At 33.8% G+C, this 19,913-nt stretch overlaps 1 protein-coding gene across 2 annotated transcripts in view; it reads right to left on the bottom strand.

Moving 5' to 3' along the window:
- The window catches only part of ZNF280D (zinc finger protein 280D), a 50,645-nt gene extending 31,197 nt beyond the window's left edge, over positions 1-19,448 (bottom strand). For both annotated transcript variants that reach the window (XM_005880117.2, XM_014528235.1), the window contains exons 1-8: positions 19,132-19,448; positions 15,775-15,932; positions 14,891-14,991; positions 13,729-13,875; positions 8,940-9,074; positions 6,797-7,104; positions 6,199-6,339; positions 2,866-2,928 (exon numbers count right to left, since the gene is read on the bottom strand). In XM_005880117.2, coding sequence (XP_005880179.2) covers positions 2,866-2,928; positions 6,199-6,339; positions 6,797-7,104; positions 8,940-9,074; positions 13,729-13,875; positions 14,891-14,991; positions 15,775-15,932; positions 19,132-19,433 — 1,355 coding nt within the window. In that variant the 5' untranslated portion in view covers positions 19,434-19,448. The remainder of the gene's footprint in view (positions 1-2,865; positions 2,929-6,198; positions 6,340-6,796; positions 7,105-8,939; positions 9,075-13,728; positions 13,876-14,890; positions 14,992-15,774; positions 15,933-19,131) is intronic.
- Between the last annotated feature and the right edge of the window lie 465 nt (positions 19,449-19,913).

Below are 19,913 nucleotides of genomic sequence, written 5' to 3'. Positions count from 1 at the left end.
TCTTTCATTGACTGACTTATTTCACTTAGCATAATGCTCTCCAGTTCCATCCATGCTGTTGCAAATGCTAAGAATTCCTTCTTTTTTACAGCAGCATAGTATTCCATTGTGTGTATGTACCACAGTTTTTCTTTTAATTCTTATAAAAATTTTTAGTAAAGGCAACATCTAATATAACTTAATCTATTTCACTGAACTCAATTAATGCTTTAAAATTAGCACTAAAATACTTTTTAAACTGAATCAAATTTCATTTCCCTGTAAGCTACTGGTCCAACATCGTAGATGGGAGCTAGTGTCCACATAAATCATTTTCAACCTATACTTTAATTTATTCAACAAATATTTACTGAGTATACTAATCAATGCATGTCATAGACAAAAATCCAAACCACAGAGATTTGAGTAATAGGACACAGAAAATTAAAAAGGTAAAGCACACCCCTGGCTGGTTTGGCTCACTGGATAGAGCGTCGGCCTGTGGACTCAAGGGTCACAGGTTCGATTCCAGTCAAGGGCATGTACCTTGGTTGCGGGCAAACCCCACTAGGGAGTGTGCAGGAGGCAGCTGATCGATGCATCTCTCTCTCTCATTGATGTTTCTAACTCTCTATCCCTCTCCCTTCCTCTCTGTAAAAAATCAATAAAATATATTTAATAAATAAATAAAAAGGTATAGTATATCAGATGATGAAAGATGATCTAGAGAAAAATTAAGCAAAAAAGGAGGTAGGGAGAGATGGAGTGAAGCACAGGGGAAAGAATGCAATTTAAAATTTTTGTTCTCTTTTTACTTCATTTTGACACCACTTGTTATTACTAAAACAAATTTAGCAAAAGAATATAGGCTATTCATACCTCTAGTCTAAGGACAGTAGCAGTCATTTAGATTTCCAAATTGGACATCCCAACATCAGGTTAAAAAAAAAAAAAGTAATAAACCACAATGAGTTACCACCTTACACCCACTAGGTAGCTATAATAAAAAAGAGATAATAACAAGTGTAGGCAAAGATGTGGAGAAACTTGAACCCTCATATGCTGCTAGTGGGAATCCTATATAATAAAAGAGAAACATGCAAATTAACTGTCCCTGTGTTACGCTCACGCCACGCCCACAAGCCAATCAGGAGTGAGTATGCAAATTAACCCAACTAAGATGGCAGCAGCCACAGAGCTGGAGCGAGCAGGAGGCTTGGGTTGCCCCTGGCGATGGAGGAAGCCAAGCTTCCCGCCTACCCTGGCAGGCCCTGTCTCCGCTCAAGGCTACTAAGTTCCAATAATAGAAGATAAATAAATCCCAGATACCTGCTTCCAGCCAACAGTGGCCTCTGCTCAAGGAAGGGCGGGGAGCCTGGGTTGCCAGGACCTGGGCTCCGCTTAAAGCTACAAAGTTTCAATTATAAAAGAGAAATAAATCCCAGAAAAAAAATAGAAAAAAGAAAAAAAGGAAAGGCTAGGAGCTTGGGTCGCTGGGGGGCTTGGCCAGCCTGAAAACGGCCCTCAGCCCCTCACCCAGGTTTGCTTAGGCACCCCAGCGGGACCCCCACCCTGATCCGGGATACCCTTCAGGGCAAACCAGCTGGCCGCCACCTGTGCACCAGGCCTCTATCCTATATAATAAAAGGGTAATATGCAAATTGACCCTAACAGCAGAATGACTGGGAATGACTGGTCACTATGATACACACTGACCACCAGGGGGCAGACGCTCAATGTAGGAGCTGCCCCCTGGTGGTCAGTGCGCTCCCACAGGGGGAGCTCTGCTCAGCCACAAGCCAGGCTGATGGCTGCCAGCACAGAGGTGGCAGCGGGAGCCTCTCCTGCCTCCTTACAGAGCTAAGGATGTCCGACTGCAGCTTAGGCCTGCTCCTCGCTGGCAAGTGGACATCCCCTGAGGGCTCCCGGGCTGCCAGAGGGATGTCTGACTGTCCGCTGACTGTCCGCTTAGGCCCGATCCCCCGGGAAGCGGGCCTAAGCCAGCAGGTGGACATCCCCAGCGGGGTCACAGACTGCGAGAGGGCACAGGCCGGGCTGAGGCCCCAACCCCCGAGTGCACAAATTTTTGTGCACCAGGCCTCTAGTATAAAATAGTTGAGATACTTTGTAAAACAGTCTGGCAGATCCTCAAAGGCTCAACAGTTACCATATAACCCAGCAATTCCAATCCCAGATATATACTAAAGAGAAATAAAAAAGACATGCCCAGACAAAAACTTTTACACAAATGTTCATAGCAGCATCTATAATAATAAAAACTTAATATGCTAATTAGACCCGCTGTCCTTCCAGACAAAGCCATGGTGACGGGCAGGGGTCGAAGCAGAGGCCAAGTCCCTTGCACAAATTTCGTGCATTGGGCCTCTAGTTATTTATAATGGCTTCAAAGTTAAAATAACCTAAATGGATAAACAAACTATGGTATACCCATACAATGGAATACTACTGAGCAATAAAAAATGACGTACTGATATATACAAGTGAACATGTAAAATATGCTAAATGGAAGAAGCCAATCATAAAAGATCACATAATGTACCATTCCATTTATATGAAATGTCCAGAATAGGCAAATCTATATAAACAGACAGAAGATTAGAGGTTACTTAGGAATTGGTGGAATTGGAAGGAAATGGGGATAACCTTAATGAGTACAGAGTTACTGTTTGGAGTGATAAAAATGTACTAATATTAACTGTGGCGATGACTGCACAACTTGGTGAATATATTAAAAAACTATTAATTATACAATTTAAGTGTGTGAATTGCATGATATATGAATTATATCTCATTGAAGATATTATATAAAAAATTTAAGTCATAAAATTTTTCAATAGAAAGAATTTTAAAAAATCAACTAGTTACCTGAGATTTCTTAAATGCTCCTTAAAAATACAAAACCTTTTACTTGGGCAGTTACTGTGAAAGCTGGAGAGACAAAACAGATTTTATTAGTTTTATTCTATAGTATTCACATTAATTTATAGCTATATTTCAAGTCTATAATTAAGTTTCTAGTTTTGAGTAAAAGATCATGGTATAAATAAAATAATGTTTGTCATCCTGGGTAATTCTATATTTTATCTTACACTCCATTTTACCTATTTATATTCTAATACACAAATTTCCCTATGTATTTGCTTATATGATCAGTACCCTTTTCATTACACAAAAGTAAATATTCAAGTTTTTAAAAAAGTAAAGCACAAATTAATTTTCTTATCTGTTGAAGAGTTAAAAGCAATTTTAATTTTTTGCTAATTTTTTACTGTAATATAAACAGTTATCAAGAATAATCATTAAATTGTTTTCCAATCTTAACATCCTCATGTTGGGGAGGGGGGTAGAATCTAAATGATCTTCTTGCAAGTAAACAATACACAAGCTAAATGCCACTGTTTAGCATTTATAAAATCAAACATTTAGAGAGTTCTTTGCAGTTACTAGCAGGGGTTTAAAAAAAATTTAAAGCAAAACTCATGAGTTAAAATAATGCTTCCACTAAGCATAGAACAGAAAACCCTAAACAGCCTTTGTAACCAAATATTGCTTTTATATACCCTTTTATATGTTTTTATTGATTTCAGAGCGAGGTAGGGAGAGAGAATCATTGTTCAGCTGCCTCCTGCATGCCCCCTATTGGGGATTGAGCTGAAACCTAGGCATATGCCCTGACCTAGAATCCAACTGTGACCTCCTGGTTCATGGGTCGATGCACAACCACTGAGCCACACTATATACCCTTTTATATATGGTAAGGAAAGCTTCCCTGTACTAGAAAGACAGGATTAGTTTAACACAATATCACTAAAAGTGGAGTCATGGATTTAAAATCAGCATCACCTGGGGACTGTAGATAGGAAGCCAGCTATACAATTACTTAACTGTCCTTCTACTGACAATTATTTAGAACCAATAAATCTATACAAAATATACACGAAACTCAAGCATATCTTATGAAAATTCAGTACTCTGTCTTATTTATTGTATAGGAATAATATTATTTTACCAACATTCTTTGGTTAAGTTACCAACAATGGAAATGTAAAGAGGCAAGAAATGTTGGAGAAAGGAAAGGGAAAGAAGTAGAGGAGCAGCCAAAAAGGAAGAAGAAAAAGAGTGGTAACAGTTTAACAGAAGATGAGGAGAATAGTTTCAAAAGTGAATGACAACACAGATCATCTTTAAAGGGCATGGTTAGTTGGCAGGTGGGGATGATACTCAAATTCAAGGGTAAAGAAATAATAAGCTAGTAACAAACACTTTGTACCAATGTAAAACAGTGAGAGAAAGACAAGAAATAAGGAAAGTAGGCAGTAGAGACAAATCTCCTTCATCTTAAAAAAAAAAACAACCTCAAAATGTGTGTAGCCCTAGCTGGTTTGGCTTAGTGGATAGAGTGTCAGCCTGCAAACCGAAGGGTCCTGTGTCCTGGGTTCGTTTCTGGCCAAGGGCATGTACCTCGGTTGCAGGCTCCTCCCCGGCCCTGGTTGGGGCATGTGCAAAGAAGCAAATAATCAATGTGTTCCTCTCACATCAATATTTCTCTCATTTCCCTCTTCTCTCTTCTACTCTTTCTAAAATCAATGGAAAAATATCCTCCGGTGAGGATTAAAAAAAAAAAATGTAAGCAGAAGGAACCTGGTTGAGAGGAGATAAAGTAGCAAGTTAACTGAATAAGGTGGTGGAAGAACCAGAAGAGATGAGGGACAGGGTTAACTCTGTAGAAGTAGAACATCAGGGTTAACTTTGTAGAAGGAGAACATCATTATTTCTGAGATCAACGTTGGGATGAAGATAATAGGGAAAAAAAATTGTTCAGATATAAACGAGTTAGGTAAAGAATTCTAGAAGAGCCCAGCTGGTACGGCTCAGCTGGTAGTCCCAAGAGGTCACCGGTTGGATTCCCAGTCAGGTCACAGGCCTGGGGTTTCGGGCTCGACCCCCAGTAGAGGGTGTGCAGGAGGCAGCCATTTGATGTTTCTCTCATCATTGTTTCTATCTCTCCCTCTCCCTTCCTCTCTTTCTAAAATCAATAAAAACATTTTTTTTTAAAGAAATCTAGAACAAAAACAAAGCAACAATCAAATCAGATCACCCTGAGGGTGAGGTTGACTATAAAGTTAGAGGAGTGCTGTTGGACTTTGGAAAGAGGAGTCAAAGCTCTGAAAGTGACAGGGAAATATGAATTCAAAAGAAATAAACATACATATGATGAGATTATAATGATACAAGGTAAAAAAGGGGATACAATAACTTAAAAGTTGATGTAAAGTGCTGGCACAAAAAAGTAAGGTATCATAAGGTTAGGTTAATTAAGGGGGGTGTGGAGGAGGGAGAACTGTGAGAAAGGTGTGGAAGCAATCAAGAAAGGTGGGAGAATTCTTGAGAGGAGCAGCTGATAATTATCAGAAAGTAACGTAAAGGTCATGTTATGATTTATGAGAAAATCACTTTCATTATACTTTAATTCTGACTTTTTAAAAAAAGAAACAATCTAGTTTATATCTGAACAATTTTTTACTATTTTTAACAAATAAAATCCATCCTAAAAGATGATTCTACTAATAAGATACAAATGAATGTGACCTGTGAGGCTTTCTCTGCATACTGTACATATGTACTAGGTACTCAAATATTCTAAGTTGAGTGAATTAATGAAAAAATTCCAATAATGGCATCATAACTAGAATAGTCTCTCATTTTACTGACCGAATGCAAGGCTAGATAGCTTGACAGATAGGTGGACAGAGGGATGAGAGAGAAACAGATTCAATTAAGTTCTTAGCACCACTGAAAATCCTGGAGTCTCTCAAAGTGACTGCTTTGAAGAGAATAACACTCATGAGATTACATGCATTTGTTTGGTAAATATATTTGAAACATTTACATTTTTATCTTTAAAAATAACCATTTTGAAAGTCCCATAGGAAAAAGAAATTCCCATCAAAAATCTATTTCTCAAACAGACCTATATAATTTATTTAGTCTAAATACTCTTACAATTTTAGTTACAGTAATTTTATGAGTTACTATGCTGGAAAACAGTACCAGACATTATCCTAGAAATTCTCTATTGCTAGATGTTTTTAGCTCCTTGAAGAGAAAAATTGGTTTCTAACAGGATAACTGTATTCTAAAACCAAACCTGTTGTATTATAATTCAATTGGTAATTACAGATGTTTAACTCATCTTACCTCATCATATGATTCACATAGGCTTTGCTACAGCTAGTGTTGTATCTGCAAAAACTACAGTGGACATATTTAGGAAAGTGATTTGAAAGATCTTTTATTTCGGAAAAACACTCAATGCACCTTTGAATTCCCCGACGATACCTTATGGAGATATAAAGAAAATGGTAACAATATATTTTAAAACAAAAACAACAAGGGAGAGCTTTATTAATGTTCTGTTAATTAAAACCACGCTGTTTAAATGAACATATTTAAACAGACTTGTAACTTGAAAATTTGCTATGAAACAACAGCTAGGATAAGTGTAATATCAGTTAATGCCTGTCACTGGAATAAAAGAAATTAACCAATTCAAATGTCATACGATAGAAGCATAATATATAATAATACCAATATAATAGATGAATATTATAGGAAAAATATAGGAAAGTACTGTTCAACAACAGTTGTTAAAAAAAAATACTTATATTATTTGCCTGGTCTTTATGCCATAAGTGATAGCATATGAAAGTTGAGAGTTGTATACTTTTAGATTAAATAAAGGTTTTATTATTTTATTTAATTAAATTAGTATTATATATCAGGAATAAAAGATTACCTTAAGCTCCTCAATGCTGTATTGACTTTACTTTTTCTGTTGCTACTAGCCAAAGTGCTTTGTTTTTTTTGCATATTAGAGACTTTTGATTTGAATTTAGATTTACTTCCATTAGGCTTACTTGTAGTAGGTTTACTTGCATTAGATTTAGTTGTAGTAAATTTATTTGTGTTAGATTTTGTGGGATTTTTAGCAGTTACACATTTTGTTCTCGGAGGTGAGGCCTGAAGGATAGAAGTGTTTGTACTAATGGAAGGTACAGTTGAAGATCCTGATTGAAGAGGTCCAACTGAAGCTCGAATAGTAACCTACAAAAACAGAGATAATATTTACTTTAGAAAATTAATCCTTGCATAAGTATTAAAATATCACCATGTAACAAAAAAGTTAAATACCAAGTATTTTTTAAAAAGTATAAACTATAATTGGACAAGTCTTCCATTTATTTTAAATACTTAAATGAAATTAAAATTTGATATTTATTTACTTACATTTTTATACTGATCAGTTAAATGTTGTTATTAATGGATAATTAGGATTATATGGGTATTAAAAAGAGCACATTCCATAGCTATCTTTATGCTCTGATATAATTTAAAAAATTCATATAGAGGTCAAAATTTAAATCTCAAAACCTGAAAAATAACTCTGGAAAGGCCTGCATTACCCTTTGCCCTGCATTACCCACAGTAAGTGTGCCCTGCATTACCTACAGTAAATGTGACCTCCTCTTTCCAGGGGCTCATTTAGCAGAATTTATGTTTACAAAGGTTGTGGGGTGGGAGGGGCTACATCAATTCAATATACTTCATGGAGAGTGTAATAACATTTAGAATTTCCTTAAAGAGAACTAATATAAAGCTTATGAGGTAGTATTCAAAAATTATATTAGTTTAGTTGACAATGGAAAACACAAACGCTTACCAACCTTCTCATTAATCATATGACTATTCTCCCCTCATGTATTTATTATGAGTAGTCTATGAGGAAGTCCTTTAAAACATGTGTGGCAGCATACAAAAGCAATGAACTAGGAATCAGATTTGAAGTTAAATCTCATACAACTCCTTCCTAGTCATGTGGCCTAGAATAAGTAACTTATCCTCTCTAAGCTTCTTTACCTATATACTATAGGGCAATACCTGCTTTGTTTATCTCACCAGATTGCTGTATGAATTAAATAAAAGAATCTATAAAAAAGCATACTGAAAGCCTAATTCTAAGATTTGAGAAAAACATTTAGTATCATTATTAATATTATTATTGCTATTATCATTAATAAGGGAAAATATGAGAGAGGACTGCACCGCTTACATTCATGTTATGCATGTCTAGTCCCAGCATGGAATGAATGGATTGCAGGGAAGGATGCTGGATAGCTTCTCTTGCTCTAGGTCTTCAGAGCATGGCTTTATATTGTTTAGTTAATTCAAATAACAGACATACCCACATTCAAAGGTAAGTACCCAAAGCCAAATATAAATGTTTTGGGGATTATTTCACTTTGGATTATCCATGCCTCTGTTTCCCTCCACTGGAGCAAATATTCAAGAGCTGACTGTATATAAAGAAGTCAGAAAAAAACAGGAATATAAGGCAAAAAGGGAAAGGTAAAATACAATCATCACTATGTAGTCAGACATGTGTTTGCTCACTTAAAACACAATGCTATCCAGCAGCAGAACTTGTTTCTCTGAGAGTAGACTCAGTAATAACAACTTCAATAAACATCTAAGAACCTATGGCATTCAAAGCACTATACTAGATGCTGAGGACACAAAGATAAATAAATCATGATTCCTGATCTCAAATAGTTTAGCAGATAAAACCCATATATATATACTGCCTACAAGAATAGCTCAAAAATAGGCTATATAATATTGACACAACCCACTGACCCAGGAAACACAGTATCTAGTTGCACTTTTTACAAAGGAATACCATTCTAGCATAGCACACACAACCACTGAAAAAAACAATGGTTAGGTTTTTTTTCTAAACATAAGAATGCTAAAATTTGACATTGGAGTCTTAATAAAAATCAGAAACCATTTTTTAAAGTATTATATTCAATGGATAAAACCAGATAGGAGTTAATTTTATTATCATACCATATGTTAAAATACAACATATTTACACTCACTTTTGTTCCAGGAGGTAGTCCTTCTAGCTCTTTAGGTTTTATAAATGTTCGATGATGCTGAGTCTTGTGATCCATTTTCTCTTTGCATGTCAAAAATTGCAGTCTGCATTTTGTACAACGATGTATTCCTTTTTTCTGTTTAGAAAACAGGAAAAATAATTTCTACAACCACAAATCCTGTGTCCTGCAACTGTTCTGATTTAACATTAATGATACCTAAATAATTTTTAAAATAGTATCTTATATCTCTCATCATAAATATTAGTGAAGTATTATTTCAATTTTTAAAATACTCTTTGCATTAGTATTTAGGTTTCAAAAATGTCTGTTACTGTACAGAAGTTGAACATGAAAGTTGTATCAATAGCTTCTAATGAAAGGTATCTCAATAGTGGTATTAAAGCTCCATTAATTATAATTTTAAAGTATTTAGACAAAGGATACTATGAAAATGAGCTCTACTATGTTTTTATCCCAGAAAAATATAAATTCTTTCTCATTTTTGCTCTTTCTGGTTGGTTAAAAGTTGGTAAAAGAAATTTAAGTATCTAACCAGACATTTAAAGAAAGTTGTTATAGAAATGCTTGTATAAAGCAGTGCTAGCTAATAAAATTTTCTTCAGTTATGAAAATGTTCAAGAGCTGCACTGTCCGATACAGTAGCCACCAGCCACATGTAGTTAACTGAGTACCTGAAATGTGCTGGACATTTATTTAATCTTAAATAGTCACAAATGATTAGTGGTTACCACACTGAATAGTGTGAATATGGAGGGATAAATCAAAACTATTCCTGATACACTTACTGACTGAGACACCTTGACTGAGTCCCTCCTTAAAACCAACCCTGTCACTATGCTATAGATGGGAAATAGGATCCAAGAAAAATCTAAATCATTTCCCCATAACTACTAAGTAACATTGCCAGATTCCTGACCCAACATTTTTTCTACTACATAATATCAACTACAAACTTTATCTATATGGTCTCATTAATTACTTATGTATATACATATAAAAATACATACATATAAACTTAAATACAAAAGAATGTTTTCTCTAAAGTTGCAATGTGCCAGATAAATCATTACCATTTAAATATAATCAATCACTTTTTAACCTAAAATAAGGTTAATATCCTGGGAAGAACTTGCACAATTATTGGTACACAGCAGGCATTTCATAAGTTCTTTACAAAGTTCGAAATCCAGTTCCCAGAAATCTTTTTTATATCTATAATCACTCCTTAGGTTACCTCATCCAGTTTCAAGGCTTTAATACCATCTATCCAACTGCTTACTTAACATTGCTATTTGATGTCTAATATACATCTCAAATCAACATGGACAAAAGTGAATTCTGAATTTCCTCCCTATATCCCTGCCCCCCAAAATCTGTTCTTTCCTCAGTCTTCCCCATATGATAGTATGTAAAAACTCCATTTTTAGGACAAAAAATTTGGTCACTCTCTCTCACACCCCATACCCAACCCATTAACAAAACCTGTTGGCTTCACCTTCAAAAACTTTCATAATATTTCCACTTCTCATCACCTCCAACCATGGCTACCATATTGGTCCAAGTAACTCTCCTGGGGTACTATAATAATCTCCTATCTTCTCCTTGTCATGTTCTTTCCTCCCTGTAGTGTATTCTTCCCATAGCTGTCAATGGTGCTACAACATGGCAGACCTTTCACATGCTTATAATGCTCTGAGGGCTTTCTAAAGCCCTGGTTCAGATTTACAAGGCTTTACAAGAACAGGCCCATATTCTATTGCTACAACCTTATCTCCTACTAGTCCTCTTATTAGTTTACTCTGCTTTGGCCACAACTGGCCTCTTTGGTTGTTCTCTGAGTATAAATTCACTTACCTCTCCCAGATTTCCACATGGCTTACTCCTTTATTTCCTTCAAAGAGGCCCTTTTTGACCACTCTCTATACAAAACGGCAAACACTCCTCCAACACTTCCCAATCGTTGGCACTCCCTATCCTCCACATTTCCTTCCACAGTAACTATCACTAGCTAACATGCAGATATGCTCAAATATAAACACACATTTTTTATTACCTTTCTCCACAATAATACGAATTCCAGAGGATACAAACTTTGTTTTGTTCATTGCTACAAAAAACCTAAAACAGCACCTGGCACACAGTAAGGCAACCAATAAATATTTGTTAAATAAACGGACAGTGAGGCAGAAAGAAAGAGAGTGACAGAGAAAATGCGTATAAGCAGCAGGTACAATTTAACTAATTCAAAACGTCTGACACTCCAGTCAATGAACATTTGTCCAGAGCCCTGAGAGAGAATACATTAATCTATTATTCCCTTAGTTGGACACAAGTCTTGAACATCTCTCATGTGTATATATGCATTTCAAAGTGCTGATGCTGATATTTTAATAATGTGATGTTCAGTCAACAACAAAAAAACAGTGATCATTCCAAGGGTAGGTAAATAATTGTCTATGTTTAACTTTTGACAAGCATACTACACTGTTTGGGAAACTTGAGGGATTTGAGGGTAATTCTGACTTATTATAAGTATTTTCTGCCCTTATACATTAATACCAATGTGAAATCTGACTCTGTGGGAAAGCAACAGAAGGCTGGGCTCTGAAGTCAAATTTTAACTCTGCTTTTTATTAGGTAATGTGACATTGGACAAGTTACTTTCTCTAAAACTTAGTTTTCTTATCTGTAAACTAGAAATAATAATATACATAGGGTAGGTGTAAAGATTAAATAAGGTAATGCATGTAAAACACCTGCTGCTGCCATAAATGGTTGCATATCGTTTTAACTGCTTGTTATTTTTTATTAAAGATCTAATGAGTATATTTAACACATCAAAAATCACTTTCACTATTTTAAAAGTCATACAAATTGGGCAGTCAGCTCTAAAATCACCCAAGACTTAATCATAGAACCTCTTAGAGAAAAGTTACAACCAAAATCTTCAAAGACAATAAAATGAGCCACACAGTCAACAATTCTTATTGTTTAATATCACACTAATAATGTGTTATCAATTACAAGTTTATAATCCTGCTCAGCTAAGGTTTTCCAATCTTTTGTAAATAATTATATAATTTGTAAATACCTTGAAGGATGCTTGATTATCCTTCTTATTAATAGATTTCCCCCTCTCTACTGCTGGCTATCTACCTCCTAAGTACTCCTAACAAACAAACAATAAAAACCTGGGAACCCAAGGCAAATTAAGACATAAAACTTAGGGTACAAAAACTGATAAATCACAGAGCCCACATAGTAGGCTCACACATTTCTTTCATAATTATCATTCTTCCACATCTACATTTTACTCCGGAGCTTAGTAAAGCATATGGGAAAAATTACATGAAAAGCCCCATAATGAAATAGAACTACTATCTCATATCTCATTTTCCCTTTCAAAATTAAAGGCCAAACATTAGAAAGAGTACCAGAAGTATTGTTTCCCAAACTGTGTTCCTCAATAAAGTTAACAGATATTCTGAAAAGATTCTGTGGTCAAATAAGTTGGGGGAATAATACACACTTATATACCTTACTTGGAGAATTATAATGTTTTAGCATATTAAAACCTCTGAGAAGTCCTATTTTAAGAAACAGACAAAACTGTTTAATTTTATAAATCCAGGCATTTACCAAATTTATTTACCAGTAACAATTTGGGGGGAAACATCTATTAACACATGATGGAACACTGTTAAGGAAACCTAGAACAAAAAATCTTCACAGAACTTCTCAAGGATGGGTAGCATCCCAGTCACAACATAGGTAATTCCAAATTCGTTTGGAAATTCTTTTATAATTTTTCCCAATTAAAAACCATAAGTCAATTTTATGATTATCTAATGATTGAAATGGAAAGCAAAGTGAGCAACCAATGCTGAATAAACTGGCATGTCAATTTAACCAATAATTAAAAATATGATGAGCATCATGAGAAGTGAGGTGTCAAAACTTGGTTACATGATCAGATTCAGTAAATCCATTGACTTCTAGGTTTGGCAATAGCACTAGTGCTCTTTCAAGCACTAAAGAACAGATTGTGTTGCATCAAAGTTTTCAGCCCAAACAAAGGATGGTTTAATTGCTTCATGGAAAAGAACCAGTAAGCAAAAAATCATAATTCAAGATAGAGGTATAAGCACTAATCCTGGGTTCCAAAAATTACATAGCAGAACTGGCAGAAGTCACCCAAAAAACAAATTATGACCTAAATGCAGTTCTTTGACAATGCTCACATATCCAGCAATAAGTGTCATTACTATTTCCTTTGTCATTGGCAGCTATAAAAGACCACTGCTGGTCAATGATGACAACATGTTTTCTCAGAATTAAGAGGGCTAGAAAGTAGCAATAAAGTAGTAAGAGAAAGAGGAAAATAAGATTATGAGTCCCCAATCTTTTCTTTCTCAGTTCAACTTCATCTTTTCACATGCTCCTGTTATCTACCTTCAAAATCCCATAAACATTCTCAGACCCTGAGATATTTGATCTTTTGGATATTCCACTCATCTTCCCTTTTTTCCTTCAATCCTTAGGTTTCCTATTTCTAGCTATCTTTCAGAATTTTCATTTATGAGCCACAACATCACCAGAAAGGAAGCAAGGTAAAGTGGAAGTTTCACAAGTAAAGTAGCACAAACTGCAAATTAACAGTGTCATTTGGAACAATTTTACTTCCCTTGTAGAACAAATCTTATGTTTCTAAGTCATAATCTATCTTTTCGCTAAAACAACATGAACAAATAAGAACTGGTCATCTCACCTGATGCTTCATATAATGATGCATATAGGGTGTGGCAATTTTAATAACTTTGAGGCAAAATGGACATAGCAAGTTCTTAGTGTTTTCATGGGATGATCTAAAATGAGTTTCTACATCAGAAAATGATGACGATCTATAATTGCAAACCTACAAACAAAAAGAATGTTAAGCTTAACTTGAAAATGTACACGATATACAATTACCGAGTAGTAATACATCATTTATTTAGAAGAACATTACGTACAACTAATTCAGCTCTGATGCCTACACAACCAAGAATCCTATTAACGCAAGCACTAGATGATCTTTGAGACAGAAAAGTTATCTTTCCAAGTTAAGGAATATTTCCCAAAATATAATTAGAGTCCCTTCTTTTCATTAGATGTTTTTATGTATCACCCCCTATCCTGACTTGAATTTTCAAGCTCTGACACTTCTTGTCCTATAAAGTATTTTCTGCTATGTAAAACAGCATCTTCCTTTAGATTATAAATTGCCTCCAGGCTATGGCAATGGTCAATTTATTTTTATCATGCTTTCCTATTCCTTCAAATTCTGGAAAAATACTAGGCCCAGAGAATTTTGTAGTATGCTCTGTATCTAAAATAATTTCATATTTCCCTTGTATAACTATATTCTTCCCTATATAGTAAGATAAGTCCATAGTTTGTCTTTTCCCCTCAGAGCTTTTCTTTATCGTATAGGAGTGAGTAAACAATGGCTTGTGGGCCAATTCCAAATCTCTACTGACCCTATATACAATACATGAATAATGTCACAGGACTTTCTACTAATAAATTATTTACAAGAGGAATTTTAACAGTAAATTTCATCTAAATGGTTAGAAAATAAAAGAATGTATTTCATGACACAAGAAAATTATATGAAATTCAAATTTGTGTCCATAAATAAAGCTTTATTGAAACACAGCCACATTCATTTACTTACTTATTTTCTGTGGCTGCCTTTGTGCTATAGTGGCAGAGTTGATTAGTTGCAACAGAGACTGTATGACCTTTAAAGCCTGAACATTTACTATTTGCCCCTTTTACAGTAAAAGACTTGCTACCTCCTGGCCTAATAGGTTTAAATCTTGTAACCAAAATAACAGAAAACAATCAAAACAAACAAACACTAAGTACACAATAAAATATGTGTATACCTGGCAAATATATGGCATTTCACCGGGTTTATGATTGTCCTTCATATGTTGTAAAAGAATATGCTCTGTTTCAAATGATAATTCACAGATTTTGCAAATGGCTAAAAGTGGGGGTGGGGGGAAGACATTACATCATTTCAAGATATATAAATACATACACACACAAACACACACACATCAAATCATTATCTGTACACCTAAAACTAATCAAATGTTGTATGTCAATTATACTTCAAAATATTTTTTTAATTTTTCAAATAAAGTATCCTTCTGAGGCAAACAAAGATATATATATATAAAATTCATTTTATGCATCTATAAACAATAACAGTAATAACAGCAGACTTGGTGGTGGTGGTAAACAGTTAGTTTTGCAGTTAACTATGTTCTAAGCACTTTACTTACAATAACTCATTTAATTCCCATAACAACATTATGAAGCAAGTATTTCCATTATCCCCATTATTCAAATATTAAGAATAACTTGCCTGAGATCACATAGCTGTATTAAGAGGAAGACCTGGGATTTGAACCCAAGTGGTCTAGTTCCAAAATCTATGTTTTTTAACTACCACTATTAGTTACTTTTCTTATTCAAGTTTAAATAAAGGGCATTAATTTCATATTTGAAAACTGATCTAAGGCTTCTAACTTAGCCCCCCACTTATAATGCTCACGTTATTTTCCTTAATTATTTAAAAGAGTGACTTTAATTTTTGTAATTTTATTTAAAAGTTTACATTAATCAAAATGTAACCTTTTCCATTTTACCCTCAAATTCCAAAGTCTTTTTCTTCTTCTTATTGTTCTAACAAGCTTAAGGTTTTCTCAGAATATTGACAAAATCAATAATATTTGATACTTAAAATGAAACTGTAACTTACTAGAAAATTCATGGGGTGTGTGTGTACTTTCAATGTGACATTGCAGTTGAAATGGTGTGGGAAACTGACGGTAGCAGTGCTGGCAGGTGGTGTGGTTTTCCCAGCTTTCACTGCTCTGCTTCTCAAGTTCCAAATGGTGTTTCATGTGGTTCATAAACCTATAAATGATTGTCAACAGGTGCAAAATTCAGATTTAAAAACAAAAATCTCACAAATAATTATCTGAATCTTAGAATATAGATATATTACATGAAATAAATTACATTCCTCTAGAAAAGTGTGCACTTTAAACAGTCACTTTCATTAAGTGACTACATAAACATCTTTTTTTAAATCTTTGTTTTAAAAATCCATTAATGTAATTAATCTGAAATATCATTAATTTGCTGTGATTTAATCGTTTCAGATTATTAAAATGTTTTCTTAAGGTGAAAGAGCAGGCTTCTTTTTCATACATGAAATACTATTTACATTTTTCAATAAAATACTCAAAGGAAGGAAACCCTACCACCAAAAGCAGCTACGCAGTTATGAGAGTAATCCTGTAAGGCCATGAAGATATACAATAGATTCCAGTTGCTTAAAAGACAAATTACAGGTATTTTTACTTGTGTCTTAATTTCTAAATGTATGTACTAGCAATTTTAATGCCTACAATTATAAAAACTTTTTGTTTTATTTAATGATATTGGTTTACTGTTAGCACAGACTGTTCATTTTAACTTGCAGACTGTGCCCTTTGTAGGCAAAGTCCATTTTTCAGTTTTACATCCTGCTACGTCAACCTCCCTTAGAGGCTTCTTATAAGCAGGAACTATGACCTTCAACAACAGAGGGTGCAATATAAAAGGGAATACCTATTTAAAAGAGCTTACTGAAGCTTTTTGCTATAGTTGAAAGTAAAGTTATTCAATCAAAATAACAATTTTTAGACTGGGGCAACTATTAACAATTATTCACTTTGAGTCCCTAAAGGAAGTAATCTTAAAACAAAGTAATAATGTCATCAATATGGACAGCAAACATCATGAAGGTCTTTTTCACATATCCACAACACTACTTCTCTTTAGAATAGGTTATGACACTCCTTGAAAAATCTTTTTGTCCTCCTTTGGTTTTAATACCAACTCTATGAACACCTATAGAAAATCCTAGACTTGGTTAAATATTTACACATAGAGAAAAGTGAGCCATTAAAATTTCAGCTTACAACTTTAAGCAATTAAAAGTTTATCTATATAATCACTTAACTAGCAAGCTTTCCCTCAATTATTATATGAGCCCCCATCAGGAGCTCATACTACTTAAGACAACAGATGAAAATAAGGGAAACAACGAAAAAAAAATCCAAACCTCTTGCAAGGATGTTCACAGAATAAATAAACCTAAGTGTTTTTGGTGAGACTCAATGTAGGGGAAAAAAATACCATACCACAATATGTTCAAAGAGCAAAGCGTAAAAACCTAAATCTGTGAGTTTCGTGCCATTCTCTACAAATATCAATTTGCCTTTCCATTTTTTTACTATAAGATAATCAGTATTTCAAAAAAATGCCCAATTCCTGGATGTTATAAAAAATTGTCTTTGTTTAAAATGTCTATATAATTCTGATATTCTTGAAATACGTATCTAGTCTTCTGAAACAACAGCAAAAAAGGAAATGTTTTATTTTCATATGTTTAATACTAAATGGGCTAATCTTAAAGGAAAAGCCAAAAAACTGTTGCTAAAATAACTTCCAACATAATATACATAATATTTAGGTATAACAAGGAACTAAGTCAGTGACCATATTTCTATGCAATTTAATATATTCACTAGCAAAACTTTTCTGGTGTATTTTACTATCAAAATGGTCAGAATATGGAAATATGTGACAATTCTATTATAATACTGTTTCAGTGTTATATCACAAAGTACAATACCTCTTCTGTTAAATGGCTAGAACCATTCTCTATTGATGACTGTTAAAGTTTAATAAAAGGAGATAAATGTGAAAACTCATATGAAATAATATATGTGAAAGAACTTTGCAAACTAAAACACTACCATAAACAAAACATTAAGAATTGCTATAGAAGTATAGAATAGTGCATTTCAGGATTTTTCTGTCTTCTTTTTGAACCCAAGAGGAACTGACAGGAAAATAAAATAAACACTGGGTCCAGAAGTAAAATACTGATGCCAAAGAATGCTAATTATAAATAATAGTTATCAAGGATAAACACAGAAAGGCATATTTATATATGTATATATGTTTGTGTACTCAAACACACAACTCACCTAAGGGAAGTATAGAAGCACAGTAAAATGTTAATGATAGAATCAAGGTGGTAAGTATATAGGTGTCCACTGTAAAATTTTACAAAATGTTGCTGAATGTTTAAAAATATTTTATAATAAAATTATGGAAAAACAACCATACCTAATATACATGTAAAGCTATATAGCCAATGAAAAATATTGATCAATATCTTATTACTTTGTTCTTTAACTCGTTTATAAGATGACAGCTACTAGAGTTTGCTGTGTAACTCAAAGATTATAAAGTCTAAGTTCCTAAAATTTATAGCAAACATGTATAAAATCTTCAAAATTCCACTGGAAATTAAATCTCTAATTTTTAAAGGGGTTACATTTTAAAATAAAGCAGACATTCTTTCTAAAGAACTGGTACTTCTCTAAAGAAGATCACTTTTTATGCAATGTAAATAATTTAAAAAATATAAATATCAACTGACAAATTTGAGCATTAAATAAAATTAAGTCGAACTGGCCCTAACTGGTTTGGCTCAGTGGATAGAGCGTCGGCCTGCGGACTGAAAGGTCCCAGGTTCGATTCCGGTCAAGGGCATGTACCTTGGTTGCAGGCACATTCCCAGTAGGAGGTGTGTAGGAGGCAGCTGATTGATGTTTCTCTCTCATTGATGTTTCTAACTCTCTATCCCTCTCCCTTCCTCTCTGTAAAAAATTAATAAAATATATTTAAAAAAGAAAGTCAAACTGGGCAAAACATAAAGAGTGGTTCTTATAAAGAAAAATCAAATTCAAAAGCAGCTAAAAATACAAATTATCTCATGAAATTCCTAGATCACAGATAATATAAGGAAAATAAGTTAATTGTGTTTTATTTGAGTAATGTTCATCCTTTCTTAAGTTATTTTTAAGAAATACAAGTAGCTCTAGGAGTCAACTCTAAAATATAAGGAAGGACAAAAGCTTTTCAACAAGAGAATCTGCCTTTGTTGTTAGTAGAAAGTGTTAAAAATCTAGAATGGCACAGAAAAATACCAGATAAACACAAAAATTTTATCTGCAGCATTCCAATTTTCAAATAGAAATAAGTATTTACATACCTAATATTATTTTTAAGAATTTTCAAGCAACTGAAGCATTTAAAGGTGGTGTGAGTCTTCTGTTCTTCTTGGACATCTCCTTCATGTTTTCCATAATAAAAGTCATTAACCAACATGATCAATTTTCCTTGCTCTGAATCAATAGTGTTATCTTTATTTGCTGTACTTGAAAATTCAGTTTTAGGCAGTCCCAAAAAGTTATTTATCATGTCTGGACAACAGTACTGAAAGAGAAAAAAAGAGAAGCCTTCTTTACCCTTTAAAAACACAGATACTCCCAAATTTTCTGTGCTTAACTCCATTGCCAGACCATGTAAAACAATGCTTGGTAATGTAGCTAGAAAAATATTCACCAAAAGTTTGTGGTGCATATACATAGTCTAAAACAATTCAAAAAAAGAAAACCTTAAAATCAGGACTTGCTATTGATCTAAAAGTGTCTTCCTTGCAATTAGCTGTTTCAGATGTATTGATAATAATTTAAATACTTTAATTAAAACTAAACTAAAAATCATTTATTTCATATCCATGTCTAGAAAGAGTCTAGAAAGAAAATGTAATTTTATGTGTCATAATGTATATATTAATTATTAAGTGACATAGTAAATTTCGTAATATATGGTTGGAACTGGACATGGAGCACAGCGAGTCTGCCATTCCCCATACTCAAAGTGCTGTAAAATGTATGGGGAAAAAGAAAGAAGTATCAAGTATGTCTTGATAACATCAACAGTTACATCTTGATATCCAGAATGGTTAAATATTTGAAGGGGAGATTTAGT

This window comes from Myotis brandtii, unplaced genomic scaffold, assembly GCF_000412655.1.
Source record: "Myotis brandtii unplaced genomic scaffold, ASM41265v1 scaffold626, whole genome shotgun sequence".
Taxonomy (NCBI): domain Eukaryota; kingdom Metazoa; phylum Chordata; class Mammalia; order Chiroptera; family Vespertilionidae; genus Myotis; species Myotis brandtii.
The sequence above is the reverse complement of the archived record's forward strand: the minus strand, read 5'-3'. Positions and strand labels throughout refer to the sequence as shown.